At 51.3% G+C, this 19,910-nt stretch overlaps 1 protein-coding gene across 4 annotated transcripts in view; it reads left to right on the top strand.

The window, feature by feature from the left end:
* The window catches only part of GLIS3 (GLIS family zinc finger 3), a 438,277-nt gene extending 433,482 nt beyond the window's left edge, over positions 1 to 4,795 (top strand). For all 4 annotated transcript variants that reach the window (XM_059411957.1, XM_059411960.1, XM_059411958.1 and 1 more), the window contains one exon: positions 479 to 4,795. In XM_059411957.1, the coding sequence (XP_059267940.1) occupies positions 479 to 615 (137 nt within the window). In that variant the 3' untranslated portion in view covers positions 616 to 4,795. The remainder of the gene's footprint in view (positions 1 to 478) is intronic.
* Positions 4,796 to 19,910: the final 15,115 nt, after the last annotated feature.

The following is a 19,910-nucleotide window of genomic DNA, read 5'->3' as shown; positions in this document are numbered from 1 at the left end:
CCGCCCCGCTTGGACCGCGCCGCGCCGAGCACGGCCTTCCCAAAGGGAACCACAAACGAGGCCCCCTTCCTCCCTGAACGCTTTAGATGATCTCCAGCGGCCGAAGCACTAAAGGCTGCCGCCCTCACGCGTCTGCCGACACCCGCCGCCCCGGAACCTGCCCGGGCCCCCCCACCCCCACCCCCGTCTTTGCACTGTTTCCTCCTTTTAGAACGTTCTTTCCCTACCTCTCCATCTGTGGAAATCCCATCTTTATGACTCACCTTCAACATCGTCTCCTTTTTGAGGCCCTCCTCGCCCTGGCCGACAACACTTCACCTCTGCTCAGCCTGCGTTCCGTGCCGAGGCGCGTTCTGGCCCCCCGCCGGCCAGGCCGCCTCCCTCCCCGCGCAGGCGCCGGCGGACGCGAGCGCGCATGCGCCACGTGCGCCACGTGCGCACGCATGCGCCGCTGAACTTCCTGTTCCTTCTCTTCCAGTGTATGACCTGCCCTCGGCGTCCTCGAGCCTCTTCGGGGAGTCCCTTCGCAGCGGGCCCGAAGACGCCACGTTCCTGCAGATCAGCGCCGTGGACCGCTGTCCTAGCCAGCTCTCCTCTGTCTATACGGAAGGCTAAACGCTCGCCTGGCCTCCGCCCCCCGCTGGCATCCAGAACCTTTGTGTCGCTTGTCGCCTGTTCCTTTCCCGCCCTCGTGGACTGCGTGGGGAGCATGTCCTCCCCGTCGCGGAGGCTGCAGACTCACAGCTGTGCCTCTGGAAGGCAGGGCGGGTCGGGGCCGGGCGTCGCAGGAATGTCTGCCGCTGCTGCGCCTTCTCTCTGGGCCTGCTGGTGACCAGCAGGACTGTCTTCTCAAAGGGAATCGAGAGTCGCTCGCCCGGACGCCTGTGGCTTCCGGCTGTCCGCTCAGAGGACACCAGTGAAGTGATGCGTGTGTGCACACACAGTCTGGGGACCACCCTTGCCCAGACTCCACATAGGGAAGGACAAGCCAGATTGCCAGAAGCACAGTGAACTGCTCCCCCACCGCTCACCATCCCCGCTGGCTCCCGCGAAACCAGGCACCGAGGGGAACCTGCCGCCAAAGCACAGCGTGGGCTCAGCTCCTGGAGCAGCCCCGGTTCCTGGCCCCGGCCCCAGCCTGGCAGCCCCAGGAGCGGCTGCCTCTCTCCTCTCACCATGCCCGTGCTAACCAACTGCTTTGCAATATTTCTCCAAAAAGCAAAATAAGAAGGTTCTGTGAAGCACAGTCCTTTGAAAGGCACTACAACTTTTTTATATTCCAGCAACTTATCTTCGTTCTTTTATTTTTTAAAGACTTGTTATTTACGTCTACTTTTAAAGGAAAAAAAATTATATATATATATATATAGTGGTCTGTTCTTTGGATACAAAGAATTCTTGTAATCACCCCAGTCACGTCCATTTTGCCACCGCTGTCGCTGGTCCTGGCCCCGCCTGGGACAGTAGTTTCCTACTTCACAAAAGCCACCTGAGGGACACGGGCTGAGCCCAGCCCCCTCCCCGGGGCTGTAGCAGAAAGGGACTCCACCTCGAAGACCTCGTTCCACGGAAAAGATGGCTCTACTGCTTGTGCCATTGCCTCCGCTCGGCGCTGTGCCGAGTCGTCCTCTGTAGAAGATGGGAGAGCAGGGCCCCCCCCCGAGCTGAGATCGTGGGTTCTCTCAGAAAACCAGACTAGAGGTGCCCGATGTCCAGTGATTGCGCACAGCTTCTGCTCACCTCCTTTCGGACACCTGCTCACCCGTCTGTCTGTCCCTCCCCCGCACTGTCCTCTCCTCCTCATTATCCTCACCTCCTGCCCGTCTGCCTTCAGTCATGCCCACCCGCCCTCGCCTGATCAGCCCTCGCAAGGTCGCCCTGAGGCAGGTAGAGGGAAAGTTCAGGGAAGGTAAGCAAGACGTTCACTTTTTTCCTGAAACTCTCATTCGAGGGCCTGGAATGTTCCCAGAGCGCTTGGTCGTTTGATAGCAACCCTGAGTAGGGAGCCGCTTTCTGGGATGTGTTTACAAAGCTCTTAAAAAGATCTAAAGTCTGACCCGTAGGCCCTAAAAAGTAGGCAATCCCCAAAGACATGGGGTAAAGCCTGATACTCCAGGACTGTCACATTTCATTTTCTTTCCTCTCATAAAATCAAACAGTGCTCTTTTCCCCCCTGAGATCATTACAGTCTCCAGGGAGGGTTCACCGGCGCGGTGTCACACTTGGGATCTGGGGACCCTTTGTCTCCCGAGAGGCAAGTCGCAGTCGGGCTGCACGGCTGGACCTGATCCCCGAGTGCCACAGAGTGAGGGGACTGACAAGCCACACCTGGGGGCCGCTTTTCCAGGACCCGCGGTCAGTCTACTCCCTCGGACTCGTGAGCTCTGATCTGAGAAAGGCCACCGTGCAGGCGTCCTGAGTTGCACAGGAGGGAGGTCACTTGCTTTACAAAACTCCTGCTCCGCTTTGCGAGGGAAGGCTCCCAGGCTTCCCAGTCTGCGGGTGGCCTGCCAGCGTCCTTGCAGACTCGGTGGGTTCTGCCCCTTGGTCTAAACCAGGACACGGGCATGCTAATGTTGCCGACCCTCGTGTGTCCTGTGTCCCCCCTGGAAAGGGAGGCGAGTTCCTGTAGCCTTAGACAACAAACGTGCCGGGCCTTAAATAGGGAAGCGTCTCAGGAGCTCAGAATGTACTTCCTATTTTGTGTGACGAGGAGGAAAAAGAAGAGCCAGGGGTTTACTGCAGTGGCGGGAGCCCTGCCTTGTGGCTTTGTATCGCATGAAGCCTCAGGCATTCTGGATGTCACTTCCTCTCTGGCTGGGGGAGATGTTCTGCCCCAGTGTCGGTCTGACCCTGGCCTCGTGGCAGCCCCGCCCCTCTCTCCCCTCACTGCTGCTTTTGGGGCGTTGAGGGGAGCTGCACCTGCAGGGCCTCCTTCCTCAGCAGGAATGGAGACCGGCCCGGAGGGCACTGGTGTGAGCAGAGGGAGTGCGCGGGAAGCGGGGCCCGGTGCGGCCTGCAAGCTCGTGTCCCCTCACGTGGCTGTCGGTGTTTCCTGGTGGCTGCGGCTCTGAGCTCAGCTCTCAGGGCCTGACACGTTCAGGTTCCTTGGAGATGGCTCGGGCCGTCTTCGCTTCCAGAATCTCACCCGACCTTCCGATGAGTCCCTTGCTGGCTTTCACATGGCACAGGGTTCAGAGATGCGTTCATCATCGTGTGTGCAGTAGTGAAAGTAGAAGCTTCAAAAAATTAATTCCCTTCCATTTCCTGGCCCTTTTCTACTTGGTATATAACCAGCCATTTTCAAAAACATCCTAGGAGAGATTGTCATTCCCCCTTTTTGAAAAAAACAAAACGACAACAACAAAAAACAAAACCAAAACTGGTGCTTGCGAAAATACACACAGCCCAAAGCCAATTATCCTATTACAGTAAAAAAAAAAAAAAAAATCAGTCTATCGAGAGACATTTCATTTGCAGCATCGTCTTAATTCCCTAAAGGGACCGCCTTAAAATGTCAGCTGTAATTTAGCCGCCCATCAGCTGCTAAACATTATTAAGGATTGCACTGGTCCTATGGGGTGTCTCCCTTCACTAAACCCCATTTCCCCCAGGTTGCATAGGTGATTCAAAAGCAGACAGAAGGCCTTCAGAGGACCCACTGATAGAGCGGAGTATTGGTGGTGTTGTGTTGTTTTTAAATTCCCCGCTGTCGGGCACGTTCCTAGGTTAGAGCAGAGGTAAAGGGCCAGCTCCCCCGCCCAAGAACCTTGATACTCAAGTCACCTTGAAGTATCGGGAATAGTGACTGTAAATGTCCAGTTTAATTATTTGGTATTTTATTTGACTGTTTGTGATGTGTTCTAGCAGCATTTTGGAATGGCACTTTTTGTTGGTGGTGCGGGATTTCTGCGGTTACTTTTTTCTTTTTCTTTCTTTTTTTCTTGCAATGGATAAAGCAAAAGAAAAAAAAAAAAAACACCAAAAACCAGTCAGTGGAGAAATGGCGAATGTAAAAAAGACGAGATTTATTGTGTACAGACAGAAGACCATCCTGTGTAATGTTGCTGACATAAAGCACTTTGGGGGGGAAAAGTGGAAATCTGGTTTCCATAAATCACACAGACTCTTGTACATGGCTATACACTCACGTAGAGAAATGAACTGCATATATCATACTGGATATGGGGCCGATTTTTCTTTCGGGGCACATCTGGTGCTTATTGTCATAAATCTTTTAAAGAATTAGGTACACTTTTTTTCTATTAATATGTATAGTTTTGTGATTTGTCACAGTTATGTTTCGTATAATCATAAGTTATTTTGTCTTGTTTCATGAAGTCCTTTTTTTTTTTTTTTTTTAAATGTCAAAAGTAAAATGAAGGGATTGTGCCCTTGGTACAGAATAAAACTGGAACTGGAGAAAACCGCCCACCTGCCTGAAATGCTCCTTCAGCCTGGCCTCCTGAAACACAATGGGAACACCCTGGGGGGGGGGTTGTTTGTTTTTTGTTTGTTTGTTTGATTATTGTGTTTTGTTTTACCATAAGCCTCCTTCCTGTTGGGATGGTAATTATAATGAAAAGCAGATGGGGGGGGAGGGCAAGTCCAGGGCCAGCTTTAAAATGCCGCATTGCTTTGGGCCAGAACTGCCGCCTGGATTTAATTATAGATATGAGGACAAAATGGCAGTAAAAATGAATGTGTCCCCGAATCCTTTACATGTTGGGAGTGTCCATAAATAAAACATGAAGTTTTATTTCATCAGATTTAATTAAAGCTTTTATACATGTTTTATTGGTTATTCTATTAATCCGCTTCACAAACTGGATAAATGTGTGCTAGGGTTTGGGGTTTATTCGTGCCTTCTCAGTGCTGTGCTACATTGTGCCTCAGAAATGTCGCTAAGTGCTGGGTCCCTCAGGTGAGGGCATTACAACCCCGCTGGTTAACGGGGATCAGGCCTTCTAAGCCTTGTTTTCCCAAAACCCTGCAGAAAAAGACACAAATGTCTGCTACCTGGGAGCTGATAACCCGATCTTTGAAGTCCTTTGATTGTCTGAAGGAGAAAGGGGCAGCTGCCCCCTCCGTGCGCTATGCAGGCTCTGGAAGGCCTCCTGACCGATCGGCTGCCATGAGCCTTCTTCCTCAGCTCCCATCACCAGAGCCAGTGCCATCAGGTTGGGGGAGAGGGTGGTCAGGGCATCCTCACACCTGGCTGACCATCAGCCAAGCCCATCAGCCTAGAAAAGATCACGTTCTCCCAAGGATCGTTCTGGGGATATTGACTGTCTTTTGCTACCTTTTTAAGACCTAAGCTATGAAGCAGTAGAGATGATGGGTCTCCCTCAACTTGTCTGGCCCTTCAAGGTAGGAGGGGGTTGAAGGCAGCAGATCCCTGGGGTTCAGAGTTTAAAGATAGAAAGAGAACTGACTGACAGACTCAGGGAGCTTCTCTGCTCCCTCAACAAGGAGGCAGCTGGTGGGAATGTGATCAGGCTCAGCGTCTTAGGAAAACAGTTTGGCATTAACTGGTAGAATTGAAGACACACGTTGCCCACAATCCACCAATTCCACTCCTCTCCCTCTCCAGAGAGACTCCTGCGTAAGTCAGCGACAGTTCAGACGCAAGGTGTTCACAGCATGGCTCGTCTCAACTGGCCCCAAACTGGAAACACCCCAGCTGTCCACCAGCGACAGTAAAACGAAGAGATGGACTAGGCTAAAGCCATAGAGCAACAGGCCAGGCAGCAAAGGTGGTTACACACACTCTCAGAGCTGAGTCTCACGGACTAGGCTGAGAAAAAGAAGCAAGACACAAAAGCAAACGCACGGTGTTCTTCTATTTATATGTGGTTCGTTCAAGAGCAAGTGTGACTCATTTACAGAACTTAGGTGGTAGAAGTATCACAAACAACAAGGAACACGTTATCACAAAGGTCCAGGTACTGATTAACTGTGGTCAGGAGAAAAGGACACATGAGGCCTTCAGTGGAGCTGACCAGCACTGTTTTATTTGTTGACCCACTTGTTAGGTTAAAAAGGTACCTGCTTTTATAATTAACTGTGCATGTGTGTGTGTGTGTACGTTTATAAATATTTATATTTTTATTTATTTATTTTTTTGTTAGCTTTTAGTTCAAGTACCAATGAGAGCCAGGCCTTCCATCCCCTACTCCAGGGGTCTGCACACTTTTTCTGCAAACGGCCAGATAGGACCTGCTTTAGGCTTTGCAGGCCATATGGTCTCAGTCTCAGCCGTTCTGTCCTGTCGCTCGAAAGCAGCCACAGACGACACGCAAACGAATGGGTGTGGCTGTGCTCTCATAAAACCGTGTTTGTGGGCACAAGTTTGAATTTCACACAACTTTCAGATGTCATGAAATATTTGTCTTCTTTTGATTTATTTCAGCTATTTAAAACTGTAAAAATCAAAAACATTCTTAATTCCCAGGCTGTGCAGAAACAGGGAAGGCAGCAGGCAAGATTTGTCCTGTGGGCCATAGTTTGCTGTCCCTCTCGGACTGAGCCACGTCTTCCAGCACTTTCCATAAACACCCACGCGAAGAAAACCGCAATTCAGACCCTCTGCCGATCCTTGCATTACGCCGGCTCCTGTTCCTAGAGGAAATTCACGAGCTCTATTGATGAAGCTTTTCTTTGTTTAGATTCTGGGTCCTGCTCCCCAGGATACAGATGAAGGCTCAGAGCCTGGAGTGCCATTCGACTTGATCTCTGGATTTGAAGTTTTTAATAAAAGGAACTGGGCATACAGATGTCTGTGGGAATTGGAAAATGAGCACCCATTCTTTCCAGGCTAGCCAAATATTTGCTGGCTCTTGGCAGTCCTAGCCAACTTTTTCCTCTGCAATGGTGAGAGGTTATAAGCGATGGGAGACTTCATTTTTCTCAGGCCATAGCTCTTATAAGAAGCCAGTGCTGTCTCTCCAAACCTGCAGGGTCCTCAGAGGGAGGGGAGTTGGGGTTTAACATTCAAAGACTGTGCCAGGAAAAGCTCCTCCCCTTGCTAAATGTCTGTGCCCCCTCCAAGCAGCAAGGAGGGCTGCTGCACCAGCTCTGGCCCCTGGTTCCCCTATGCCTCCCTCCCTAATCGTCAGACTTAAGGGTTCTTGCCTCTCATGGTGCTGCCTCTCAGCTACGTGCTCTAAGAGAGAATGAGACCAAATTCACCCAGACAAAAGTGTCTGCTGCCCTTTGCGTCTCTAACTTACGGTAAAATTGACAGAGTCAAAAATACGGTGACTCGTGAGTCCCCAGTTGTTTGGTGAATCTTGGAATGGACTAAACCCTCTTTGGCAGGTCTGCCCAGGGGTTCCAGGTGCCTGGGCCTGTGTGTTGTGTATGGTTCTGATAAAGTTTCTTGGGCAAAATAACCTGAACTTCATGAAGAGAAAACCTAGAGAACGTCTCTTCCAACCTCATCTTCTACAGAAGAGGAAACAGGAGCTCTTTGATTCCTTAATGCGGGCACGCCTTCCTCCATTCATCCATTCATTCAGTGGACTCTGTATTTCGTGAACCAGACACAAGAGGCAGAAGTGGTGCTTCTCCTTACAGAGCTCACAACCAGGGCCGTTCCAGAATCACCTGCCCAAGAACATTGCCTGAGGGGCCTGTTAAAAATGCACACCCCAGAGCTACTGAGCTGGAATTTGTTGAGTAAGATGGAGGCATCTGTATTTTTAATAAGCTCCCCCGTGATGGTCTATGCAAGCGAATCGTGGTGTTGACCCCTTGATAGAGTGGCAGCCATTTAACAGGGCAACACGGTTGCACAAGAGTGGAGCAAGAGAAGGGCTTCTAATCCTACTTGGGAAGACAGGAGAGCAGGGCCAGAGCTTCCCAAGAGAGGGGGTAGGTGCCCGAGCTGGTCCAAAGGCCAAGTGAACCTTCAAGAAGCAAAGAAACAGAGAAAAGGTAGGGCAGGCAGGGCACAGAGTGGGTTCAGAGCCTCAGGAGAAGGAAGGTAACTTACCAGGAGGACCCCGTGGGCTAGCTTGAGAGCTGGAGAGGGCCCTGTCTCTGGGCTCTGAGTGACCCTGCACTGGCCCCAGAGCCCCAGCTCGTCCTGTGTTAGCCTGCTGAGCTCCGAGAACTGTTTTCCAAACCAGCAAGCTGGTGTGTCTACTCTGCAAAGAAAGAGTTCCACTGCCAAAATGCTAGGAGGATAGTGGATCAAAGTGACTTAGATTCTTTACTTCAGGCCCTGTCAGAGCCTTTGTGCATTGTGAGTCTTAAAAGAGCTTGAGGATGAAGTCTATTGACCATGGGACCCTTTTTCTGAAAAGTGCCTGCTAGCATTGCCGAAAACACTTTGGTGGGCCCTCAAAAACTTAAAAATACAACTACCATATGATCCAGAAATTCCACTCATCTACTCAAAAGAATTGAAAACAGACTAAACATGGGTATTTATACACTAGTGTTCTTGGCAGCATTATTCATAGTAGCCAAAATGTAGAAAGAACACAAATATCCATCAGCTAATGAGTGGATAAGCTAAGTGTGGTCTGTGCCTACAAAGGAAGGTTCTTCAGGCTTCAGAGGGAAACTCTGACAGGTACCACGGCGTGGATGGACCCTGAAGACATTATGTAGAGCAGGCCAGGCACACAAGGACAAATCCTGTACGGTTCCACGTGGAGGAGGTACCTGGAACAGGCCGATTCACAGAGACGGGGCGTAGAATAGAGGTTACCAGAGGCTGGGGGAAGAGGGAAGGAGGGCTTACTGTTCAGTGGGTGTGGAGTTTCTGCTCAAGAAGATGCAAAGATCCCGCAGTGGTGATGGTCGCACACCTCTGGGAATGCACTTTTTCTCTGAAGTACGGTTGACACACGGTGTCCCCTTAGTTTCAGGTGGACAACATAGTGATTTGACAAGCCTGTAGGTCCTGCGACGCTCACCACCAGTGTGACTGCCATCTGTCACCATACGACGCGGCCACAGCACCACTGACCGTGTTCCCTCTGCTGTGCCTTCATCCCTCTGACCCATTCATTCCACCCCCGGAAGCCTGTGTCTCCCGCTCGCCTTCCCCCATTTTCCCCTCCCCACCACCCTCTCCCCCCGAGCAACCACCAGTCTGTTCTCTGTATTTATGAGTCGGTTTCTGGTTTTTTGTTTGTTTCCTTGTTTTGTTTTTTAGTCCATATATAAATGAAATCAAATAGTACTTGTCTTTCTCTGTCCAACTGATTTCACTTAGCGTCATATCCTCTGGGTCCATTCGCGTGGTCACAAATGGCAAGATCTCACTCATGTACACACACATGCACACCGCATCTTTCTCCTTTGCTCCGTCGATGGACACTTGGGTTGCTGCCACATCTGGGCTACTGGAAATAATGCTGCAGTGACTATAGGGATGCGTGTGTCTTTTACAATTAGTGTTTTGGGGTTTTTTTTGGGTGAATACCCAGTGGTGTCATTACTGGATCCTATGGTATTTCTATTTTTAATGTTATCGAGGAACCTCCACCCTTCTTTCCACAGAGGCTGCCCCAGTTTACACTCCCAACAGTGCACGAGGGCTCCCTTTCCTCCAACATCCTCGCCAACCCTTGTTACTGCTTATCTTTTTGATACTAGCTGTTTTGACAGGAGTGAGGTGATCACTCATTGTGGTTTTAATCTGCATTTCCCCGAAGCTGAGTGACGCTCAGCATCTTTCCGTGTGTCTGTTGGCCATCTGTGTGTCTTCTTTGGGGGAAAAAAAAAGTCTACTTAGGTCCTCTGATCATTTTTTATTCAGATTATTTTTTCGGTGTTGAGCTGTGTGAGTTCTTTATATATTTTGGATATTAACTCCTTGTTGGATGTATCATTTCTGAGTATCTTCTCCCATTTGAGTAGGTTATCTTTTCATTTTGTCGATGGTTTCCTTCACTGCACAAGAGCTTTTTATTTTGGTGCCATCTCAGTAGTTTATTTTTGTTTTCGGTTCCTTTGCGTGAGGAGATGTATCTAGAAGAAGTTTCTGTGGTCGATGTCAAAGAGGTTACTGCCTGTGTTCTCTTCTAAGGAGTTTTATGGCTTCAGGTCTCATGTTTAGGTCTTTAATCCATTTTGAGTTTCTTTCTGTATGTGGTGTGAGAGTAAATGTACTTGATGTCACCAGAGCGTACCCTTAAAAATGGTTTAAGGTGGTAAACGTTATGTTAGGCCTACTTTAGTACAATAAAAAGAGATGATGTAAACAGAGCACCTAAGAGGGTCCCTGACACCTAAAAGACAATCCAAAAGGGAAGCACCTTGTGGTGTCAGCGTTTTTCAAGACATGTTGGGAAGGTGGCTCTGGGACAGGTCAGAGCAGAGCCCCTGACGGGTGGCCATGGCGCCTGACTGGTCGGGAACACAGAGAAGGAAGAGAAGCTGAAGGAAAGAGGGGAAGGTGGTCCTGAGCACCAAGCACTGTGCTGCCCTTAATTCTCAGGGATGGAGTCCAGGAGAGAAAGGAAAGAGAAGGAAGCGGCCGGGGTGTTGGCGCAGCTGGAGGAGGAAGCGAGGGAACTAGAAGATGGATAAGGAGTAAGACCGGCGCAGACTTACCTGACCCGGTGGGAGCAAAGTCAGAAATCTGGACGTCATTCATTCATTTAACACGTGTTTACTGAGCCCCGGACCCCACACTGGGTGCCAGCTACCATTCGGGGCCCTGGGGATAGTGCAGAAAACACACAGTCACCCTTGTCCTCAAGGCTGCTGTTTCAGCCTGGCTGTCTGAAGGGTGAGGCTCTTGAGTATCGAGGGTCGGGCGCTCCGGGGCACAGATGCTGAGACAGAGTGGGGAGGGCAGCACGTTCCCCGGAGAATGCCACCTGCGAACGGAAAGGGCCAGAAGCAGGGTCAGGCGGGGGCGCCATCAGCCTGAGAGGCCAACCAGATGGAGGCTCGGCGGAGGCTCGGCAGGTGCTCTGGGACCCAGACGGCTCTTACCCAGCGGAGGGGCTCCTTGTTGGGGGGAATCAGCGAGGCCATCATACCACTCCCTCGCAGAAGCCCCCCACCCTCCTGACAAGACTGCATCTTGGTGGTCACTGTCTCGGGCATTCGTTGGCTGAGATCCCTCCAGAGAACCTCAAAGCTAACGAAGACTCTGAAGAAGTTAAGGGCGTCAGCCCGGCACACACCCCGTGCCTACCACACAGGCACTAGGGGAAACATGGGTCCCCCGTCATTAGATTCCCCAGTTTGCCATAGAGAGGGTACTGGGTATATGCACTGCCAAGGTCGGCCTTTCTCGGAAGCTCAGAGTACCCTGAAGTGTTCCCAGATGCCTCCCTGGTGTTCTCCTGGGGCCACAAGAAAAGACATGGGTTATCTTTGAAAGCGAACAGGAGGCTCTCCTGCGCCAGCCCCCGGCTCCGGACGTTCCAGCGCTGCCGCGATCATCTTTCCTGGGCTCGCTTCTGCTTCAACTTTCAAAAGGCCACATTCCTGTCCCCACAGAGAGCTCATGTCTGAGGTCGAGGGCCTGTGAGGGAAGAAGCCCCTTTTGGGCTCCAGGCCCCCAGAGCTGCCCATGCGATCCAGGGCTCAGCCCCTGAATGCTGTCCAGCCCTGGCACCACTGGGATGCAGTGTTGGTGGCCTGTCCCAGGCCAAGAACAGGAAGCCTGGGCTCCTCTGTTGGCTCTGACATCATTTTTCCTCCGCCCTGACCCTTCCTAGGGCTTCATCCCTCATGGAGACTTGACTGATCTGTGTTGAGCTGTCACTGGGCAGGCCTGCCCACGGCCCCTGGCAGAGCCCTGCTGTGGGGGACGAGTTGGGGGGGAACAGATCCTGGGCCTTTGCTCCATTCTCTTTGGGGTCCACCTATCTGGCTGGGCTCTGACTGCCGGGGGTCAGCCATTCAGCCTGGAGCCTGCTGGAGGCCACGTGGTGGAGGTGAAGGGCATTGAGTGGCCCAAGACCAGGCTCTTGCTGGGTGACTGTGGCCAGGCCCCTTCTCGAGCTTGGGAGGAAGGTGACCTGGGAATCCACTCCGTCTTCACCACTTCAGCAAATGACTTGACCACTCTGGTCTCGGTTTCTTCATCTATTCAATCAGGATCCTACCGAAATGATGGGCTTTGGGGGATCTCGGGCACTGGTCACATGGCAGACCTGTCATAAATGTTGGTTTCCCATCCCCCCCCTGTAAAATTCTAAGAGTCGAAGCAGACGATCCAGACGGCTCTGATGGGCTTCTACGCTAGCTCGGCTTCCTCTCTCAGCATTCCCTCCAGGGTCCGGGACGGGCATCCCTCTCGGGTTGCCCCCCTCCTCAGCCCAGCTGAGTCCGTTGGAAAGCGTGCCATGAAACTGCTGTCCAGGCCGGGAAGGGCTTTGCTTCCAGAGTCCGTCCACCTATTAATGTTTCACCCAGAAGAAGGATCCAGGAAGTGACCTGCGACAGGATTGCCTCCGGTGCTTGCCTGGGACAGGTTCCAGGAGGGGGCCTGTCACCCTGAAGCATGGCAGCCTTGGGGACCGTGCAGGCACATGGGGCTGCCACTGCCCCCAGCAGACGATACCAGGACGCCCTCTCTGGGCCTTCCGCTCTCTGGGCTGCAACCTCAGGACCCTTGCAGAGTCGGGGGAGGAGGCCGGGAAGGCCCGGCTCCAGAGGGGGAGGGGCCACTCTGCTGGGCCAGGATCTGCTCAAGTGCTGAAGCGAAGATGATTGGAGAAACACAGGCTCCAGTGTGAGGAGATGCGTGAGTGAACTGAGACACTGACCCGGCTCTGGCGTTCATTCTCTCTCCCTCGCCCTCTCTCCTTTCATCTCTGCTCATCTGTTCCATCCTGGCCTGGCTGTTCCATCCCGTCTAAGCAGGCTGCTCTGCTCCTCTGATGCACGGAGCATATGATGCCCGTCCCACGTTCCAAGGCTTGCGCTCCACCAGCCTGAAGACGAGAGAGCACACCAGCCCGTCTCTCTCGACATAGATAAGTGGATAAATATAGATGGGTATGTATGTGTCGATACAGACATACGGAGATACATCCTATCAATCTGGACTTGAAATCTCCAAAGAAGAGCTTCTAAGATCCCCCACTGTGGCCCAGGTTCCCACCCCGGGTCAGATCGCTGACTCCCACCCCTTGATATATTCCGGAACTGGGCTCCCCGGAGGAGCGAAGGGCAGTCGACGAGGGGTGTCCTCTCTGATCTTGGCAGATGCTCTAAGAGGCCCCCAGAAGCCTAGCAAGGGGGCGGCTCTGACAGCCACCATCATGACATAACCTCAGGAGGAAGCTAGCTGCAGGCTTACCTGTGCCACGAAGGAGCGCGTGCTGGCCCGCAACCACCGGGATGCTTCTCGGAACCCTGACCTCACCGATGGCAGGATGTTCCTCAACAGCCAGTTCTCCCCTTCGGAAATGAATAAAATTGCTTTCAGAGAAAGGGTAGGGGGTAAGGTTTGGAGAAAGAGGGCATGAAATTCACTGCTGGTCGATTGGGCTGTCTACCTTCTCTAGCATTTTCTATCTAAACCGCGTCTGGAGCACAGGCATTTGTGGACTAAGGAGTGGAAGGTGCTGGTGCTCCCTGGTCATGTCCGTGGAGTGCGACGAAAGTGGTTTGGCAGCTCCCTTCCACTGGGAGGGAATGTTGGAAACAGAAATAACACACAATAGAGGGGGAGGGGTATTGAGACTTCCCTTCTCACCACCCTTGCCATACGTAGGGCAATGGAAGCTTTTCTCTGTTCCTCCTAGGCAAGTCAGGTGCCACTTGGACAGATGTCCCCGTCCCTGTCTACTGGCTTTACTATTGCTGGTGTGTGTGTGTGTGTGTGTGTGCGCACGCAGGAAATCAGGGGAGACAGTTTCATGGAGAAAACATTATTTTTAAAAAATATTTTATTTATTTATTTGACACAGAGAGATCACAAGTAGGCAGAGAGGCAGGCAGAGAGAGAAGGGGAAGCAGACTCCCTGCCAAGCAGAGAGCCCGATGTGGGGCTTGATCCCAGGACCCTGAGATCATGACCTGAGCCAAAGGCAGAGGCTTTAACCCACTGAGCCACCCAGGCGCCCCAGAAAACATTATTTTTGTTGATTTCTCAAACCTGCGGGGTGCGCATAGGTGATTGGGGAGGGAAGGAGGTAAATGCAACCTAGGTCCCTCTCTCCATGACGGCGCTTACACGCATGACGCCCACACTTCCGCGGAGATAAGCTCAGGCCTTTCCCATGTGCCCAAATCCCGAGGCTGAGCATTGAGAACCTCGTAAAGCTGCTGTGACGTTGAACGAGGTGACACAGGGATTGGCAGACTTTAATGTGCATTTGAATTATTTGAGGATCCAGGGAAAACACAGTTTCTGAGTCAGTGGGTCTGGGCCAGGACCTGAGTCTCTGCGTTTCAAACCAGCCCCTAGATGATGCCGTCAAGGCTGACCAGGACCCACACTTTGAGAACCAGACAGAGACACCTACGTCGAGAAGCAGACATGGCCCCACAGGCCAAGCTGAGTGGGTGTGCAGACAGTGGCCACACTCGCACACTGGTTATTCCCTTGCACATCCCGGTCAAGGCCATCACTTGCTTCTCAGGAAGGAGAAAGTGAAGACTTGACTATTTCCCCATTATATTTGGGGTCACCTGCTTATTTCATTACATCCCACGTTACCTACGTGTTCAGAATTTTCTCAAGTTTCGGTTAAGACTTCCAGCAACACACTGAGAACCTCTGTATTTTTGCTTGCACACACAACAGACTATGTTTAGCCATTCGCTAGAGCTATGTTCTTGTGTGTTTGTACAAAACCATCTCCCCCTCCGAATGGCAGACGAGCTCTACTTAAAGGGAAGTTAGCCAATTTCTGACATATTGCAAAGCTTAGTTCTTCATATCTCCCAATATCTATTATACTTCATATTCTCAGCACTCTGGGCCCATCCTATGTAAGTGGGTGCACCCATCTCTGTGCTCTTTCTCCCCATGTTTCCCAAATCGCTGCCCTCAATGCACCAGGAAACACGGAACCAAATGAAGGGATGAGAAAGCTAGGGCTGCTCCATTCCCATGTCAGCCTCTGCTCTGAAGTCTTCCCCCCACATGTGTGCCCTCCCCAACGCCTGCTGCCATTTCTGCAGAATTAATTATTCTGTGTCACCCCAGGCCTGGAGGCATGACCTCCAGGAGGACCAGCTGGAGTTTATTATAGTTATTTACGAATGTCTCTCCTACTCCACCATCTTGTAAGCTCCTTGGAGAGAGAGCTTGCGGCTTAACTTACCTTTCTGTCTCCTGAGCACGACAGAGTGTTGGACCCAGAAAAGTTAGTTACTCAGTAGACTTTGTCGGATCGAATAGGATTGAATTGGCGTGGACTGAATGGAAGGGCAGGGAAGAAATTCTTGCCGAGTTCTTTGGAGAAAGTAGGAATTATGGCTTCTGGAGCGAGAATGGGACAGGAACAGAGATCTAAAAGGCAGAGCTGTGGGGAAAGCCTGCCGGGGCCGAGGCCACAGTCCAAATTCAGTCTGGCTCGGGTGCGTGGAGTATGAAGGCACATCAAGAGAGAAGGGGAGGCAAGCAGGAGACGTCCTCGGGGCTGTGGCCCCCCCCGCCCCGCCATAGTTTCGAATCCATCCTCTGGGATCTGGAGAGGCAAAAAACTATTTTAAGCCAGTGACATGATGCTCTTTGGCTCATAGACAGAACCCTGGCAGCGAAATAAAGGACAGATTGGAGCAGATTGAGACCAGAGGCAGGGATGTAATGATCGAGACCCTGGTCCTTGGAGGGTCGGGAGGATGACGTTCAGGGCTCGGGGCAGGTCTGCCAATGTGCCTGCACCCCGGGTACCATCCGAGCTCTGCCCAAAGGTGTTCAGTAATTTTTGCGGGACTTCAAGAACCCGCTGGGTGACGTTTGAAAACCAACCAACATGGGCCTCTCCTCCAAAGATATGTGAGATTTATTTTGTGTTAGAACCCCGTACATTCATTTGAGATTCTGGGGGTGGCCATGATGGCAAAATGAATTTCCCATCAGCCGGCTTGACTTCACTTCCTGCCTTTTATGAAATCTATGTAGAGAGAAAGCAGGAGACTCCCCACTGGGTTCTGCGTTCATGTGCATCTGCCGTCCAATTTACAGCTTGTGAAGGAGGTGTTAATTAGTTGGCAGAAGCACCTGAACAGGGAGTACTGGGTTGGCTGAGGGGGTGGGCAGGTCCCTGGCACTTCCTTCTTCACAGAGGCAAGAGAAAAAAAGAAAGGAAGCTCACATTGCTGTCCAAAATGGCTCCCTTCAAGCCAAGGCAAGCGGTGCCATGGTAGCCGGTCCCTGTCTTCTCTGAGAAGGGAGTCTATTTCTGGATCCCTGGGATGCATATCAAATGCTTGTAAGAATTTAAGTTTTACCTTCATATACTACTCTGGATTTTAAAGATCTGCCCGAGCAACACGGCTGAGCGTTCTGCTCCTGAGGAGAGTAATATTAGCATTGAAGAAGGCATTTGACGAACCCCCCACAGGAGGAAGAGCAGAGAACATGCCTTCCAAGAGAAAGGGCAGTAAGGTGGCAGCCAAGAGAGTCTTGGAGGCAGAGGATGGGGAAGGGAAGTCGCAAACCCAGGTGCAGGTGGGAGCACATTTCATTTGCGGTCAGCTCTTTAAAAGTCGGGGGCGCGGAAGGGGGTGATTCCAGGCAACCCTTTGGTGAGGGTAGCATGAGGCTAACTAAAGACCAGCTCGGGCTTTGCACAATCTGTATGCCCACAACACTCATCAAATCTCTGCAACTCCAAGTGAACAAAGGGTTGGTGAAATGAAGACTGACATGCAGTAAAACACCTTATTTTTATTATTGTCATGTTCAGTTAGCCAGCATATAGTACATCATTAGTAGTAAAACACTTTGCAAGTGGCACAGAGGGGCTGCCGAGCAGGGCAGTGACCTGCCCACGGATACTGAAGGGATCCTAGCTTGAACCCCGAGGAGGCCCGTCACTGAACACACTCGCCCGGAGTTCCTACCAACGGCGCGCAGCCACGGGGCCGAAGACACAGTGTCAGAAAGTCAGAGGTGCTCGTGTTCCACGGTCGGAGAATCCACGGAGACCCATGACTTCCCACTCCGGAACATGCCCCGAGCCCTCCTCGCGCGCAGCTCGTGCCCAGGGAGTGCAGAGAGGGGAGGGCGGCCTCAGGTGAGCGCTCTGCACACTCCGCAAAGCACCCTTTGGGCGCTGCCAGCCAACCAGGCTCCGGAACAATGAAAGGAGAGACCCCTTCCATCTGGTCACGGGCCAGCGGCACCTGACTGCTGATGACGCCGAGGAGTCCACACAGAGAAAGACAAACAGTGGAGGAAGACCAGCGAGAAAGACAAACGCGGGCGGTGTCTCTGGAACATCAGAGGGCTCCGAGCTCCGAGGCTTCCTGCGGCAAATCCTAATTAGGCCACGAGGAGACAGAACACAGCGTGTTTTCCGGACATGCACCCCAGGGGGAGAGGGACCCATGAGGTGTATAATTAGAAGCAATTAGCAAGGGCTGGAGGGGAGCGAGGTAGAAGGCAGGACGGGCTTATTGGGAAATCCCTGTCCCCGCCCCCCACCCCGGGAGGGCTGCTTCTGCACGGGTTCCCCACCTGGGGCTCTGTGCCCCAAAGCTGGAGGACGGGGCACGGGGCAAGCAGAGATTTGCTTACTCACCAAATCTGTTCTCGTGCGCTGTTTGAATCCCACCCCCTGCCCCTGGTTTTGGACCAGTGTGACCCCCAGTAGATGTTCCATAACACTGACTCGGGAGAAGATAGGGGGAAATGAACTCGTGAGGGAAATGCACGCATGTCGTGTCCACTCTACCCCCTGCGTGAGTTGCGAGGGTGTTGGTGGACGCAGGGCAGGCCACCTTCGGTCACGAATGAGGCCTTGCTAGTTGTCCTGCGCGAGCCCCACGCAGCCCAGAGAACCCAGCAAAGGGAAGCGGGTGATAACGGCCACCGCTTGAGGAGTCATTAGGTGTTAATACAAGATAGTCCTACAGGTCTCTGTGCACAAGACATGTAGAGAACGTTGGTTCAAATCCAAGATCCATGCCTTGCTCTCCGTGTGACCCGAAGAAAGCCATTTGGTCTGTCCCGAGTCTTGTTTTCTCGTCTGCAAAATGGACCTATAGCTGAGGCAGGCTGGCGGGAGTTCGTATGATCCTGTCCTCAGCTGGCTACAGTCAACAACCTAAGGCAGCAAACTGATAAATTAACCTACCCCAGTGTATGTTTCGGAATCAGTTTATCTTGGGAGGCTCCCCACAGCGCTCGACTGCTCAAAATTTGATGTTCCAAACGTAGGAGACTTGGGGAGATTTGTTTTTATTTTTAATGGCCAAGGTAGGCCTTTGGCGATGCCTACTTTTTAAAGATTTTCAAGTAGAAATTACTGTGGCTGGGCTCTATGGTGTGAAACTTTGAGGCCATTCACCTGTTTTTTAGAGTATTCCAAATTAGGGTTTTTTTCTCCCATTTTTTTCTTAATTACAGTAAAACATATATAACATAAAATTTAGCCCTCAAATCATATGAAAGTTTGCAGCTTGGTGGCATGAAACGTCACACAGCCGTCCCCACCATGCATCTCCAGACCTTGTCCCCAAACTGAAACTTCCCCCCATTCAACACTAACTCCCCTTCGCCCCTCCCCAGGCCCCTGCCAACCACCCTCCCACTTTCTGACTTGATGACTGACTACTCTGGGAACCTCACCGGAGAGGAGACGTACAACACTTGTCTTTCGGGGGCCGGTTTATCTCACTCAGCGTAGTGTCTTCATGGTTCATCCGGGTCGTCGCAAGAGTCAGAATTTTCTTCCTTTTCAGTCTATTGTATGGACAGATCACATTTCGCTTATCCGGTCGTCTGTGCATGGACCCTTGGGCTGCCTTCCCCTTTTGGGTGTTGTGAATAGTGCTGCTATGAACCTGGGTATGTACCTAATTTATTTTTTAAGAAAAAGATTTGACTGTGTTCATGGGTACTTCTTTGAACACCTCTGAGAACAGCTAGGCTGCTTTTCCCTCCAAACATAATCGGGTCAGATTCTCAACATCTCACCCAAAGAGAAGAAGGGGAAGGGGGAGAAGGAGGAGGAGAAGTAGTTACTGTAATCCCAGGTCAGCCCACTGTGGAAACGTAGGAATTTACAATTAATCAAAAAGCACCGGACACCTGCAGTCCAGGTGATTGTCAAAGTATAATCCGAGATTTAATGCAGCTGGGCACCCTTCAAAAGATCAGTTGGGAAACATACCCTCGCTACAGGAGAGCTGCTTGAAAGTTGACTCTTACAAGATCTGTTCCTAAATTAAGCCAGACCCCATCCCAATAACTGTATGGTGTTAACTCTCCATAGAAGTGATTTCTCTGAATTCCTCTTTGGTGAAAAAGCTTCTGTTTTTCTTACCTGTGGTTTTATGAAACTGTGTTCTACTTAGTGTGGATAGCATACAGGATGGACTTCAGTCTGTGCTCTCCTCAGGAGAACCCGTGGAAGACATTGTTTTCAGGTGTTAGTATCAGTTACACCTTCCTGGAGCTACTGGGTTTTTGGCTTTTGTTTTCTTATGAGCACAGAATTGTGTAACAAATTGTTCCTGTCATTGCTTTGGCTACTAGGAAGCTTGAATCCAAACTTGCTACCCCCCTGTAACCAAAGACATGGAAACATACAACATAAAATTTGTGTATTAAAATCACTCTGGCTTTGTCCCACACTCACCATAATTGTCTCTTGGCCAGGATTTTCTCACTTATTCCTTGTAGCTGTTGTGTTTGTGTAAATTACCAAGGAGTGGGGAGGCTATTTGAAAATGAGAATTTATCATTCCAAATTCTTGGCTGCAAACAACAGAAATCAATTCTAATTAGCTTCACCATAAATGAA

This window comes from Mustela nigripes, chromosome 9, assembly GCF_022355385.1.
Source record: "Mustela nigripes isolate SB6536 chromosome 9, MUSNIG.SB6536, whole genome shotgun sequence".
Lineage (NCBI taxonomy): Eukaryota > Metazoa > Chordata > Mammalia > Carnivora > Mustelidae > Mustela > Mustela nigripes.
This window is presented reverse-complemented; position numbering and strand designations above follow the sequence as displayed.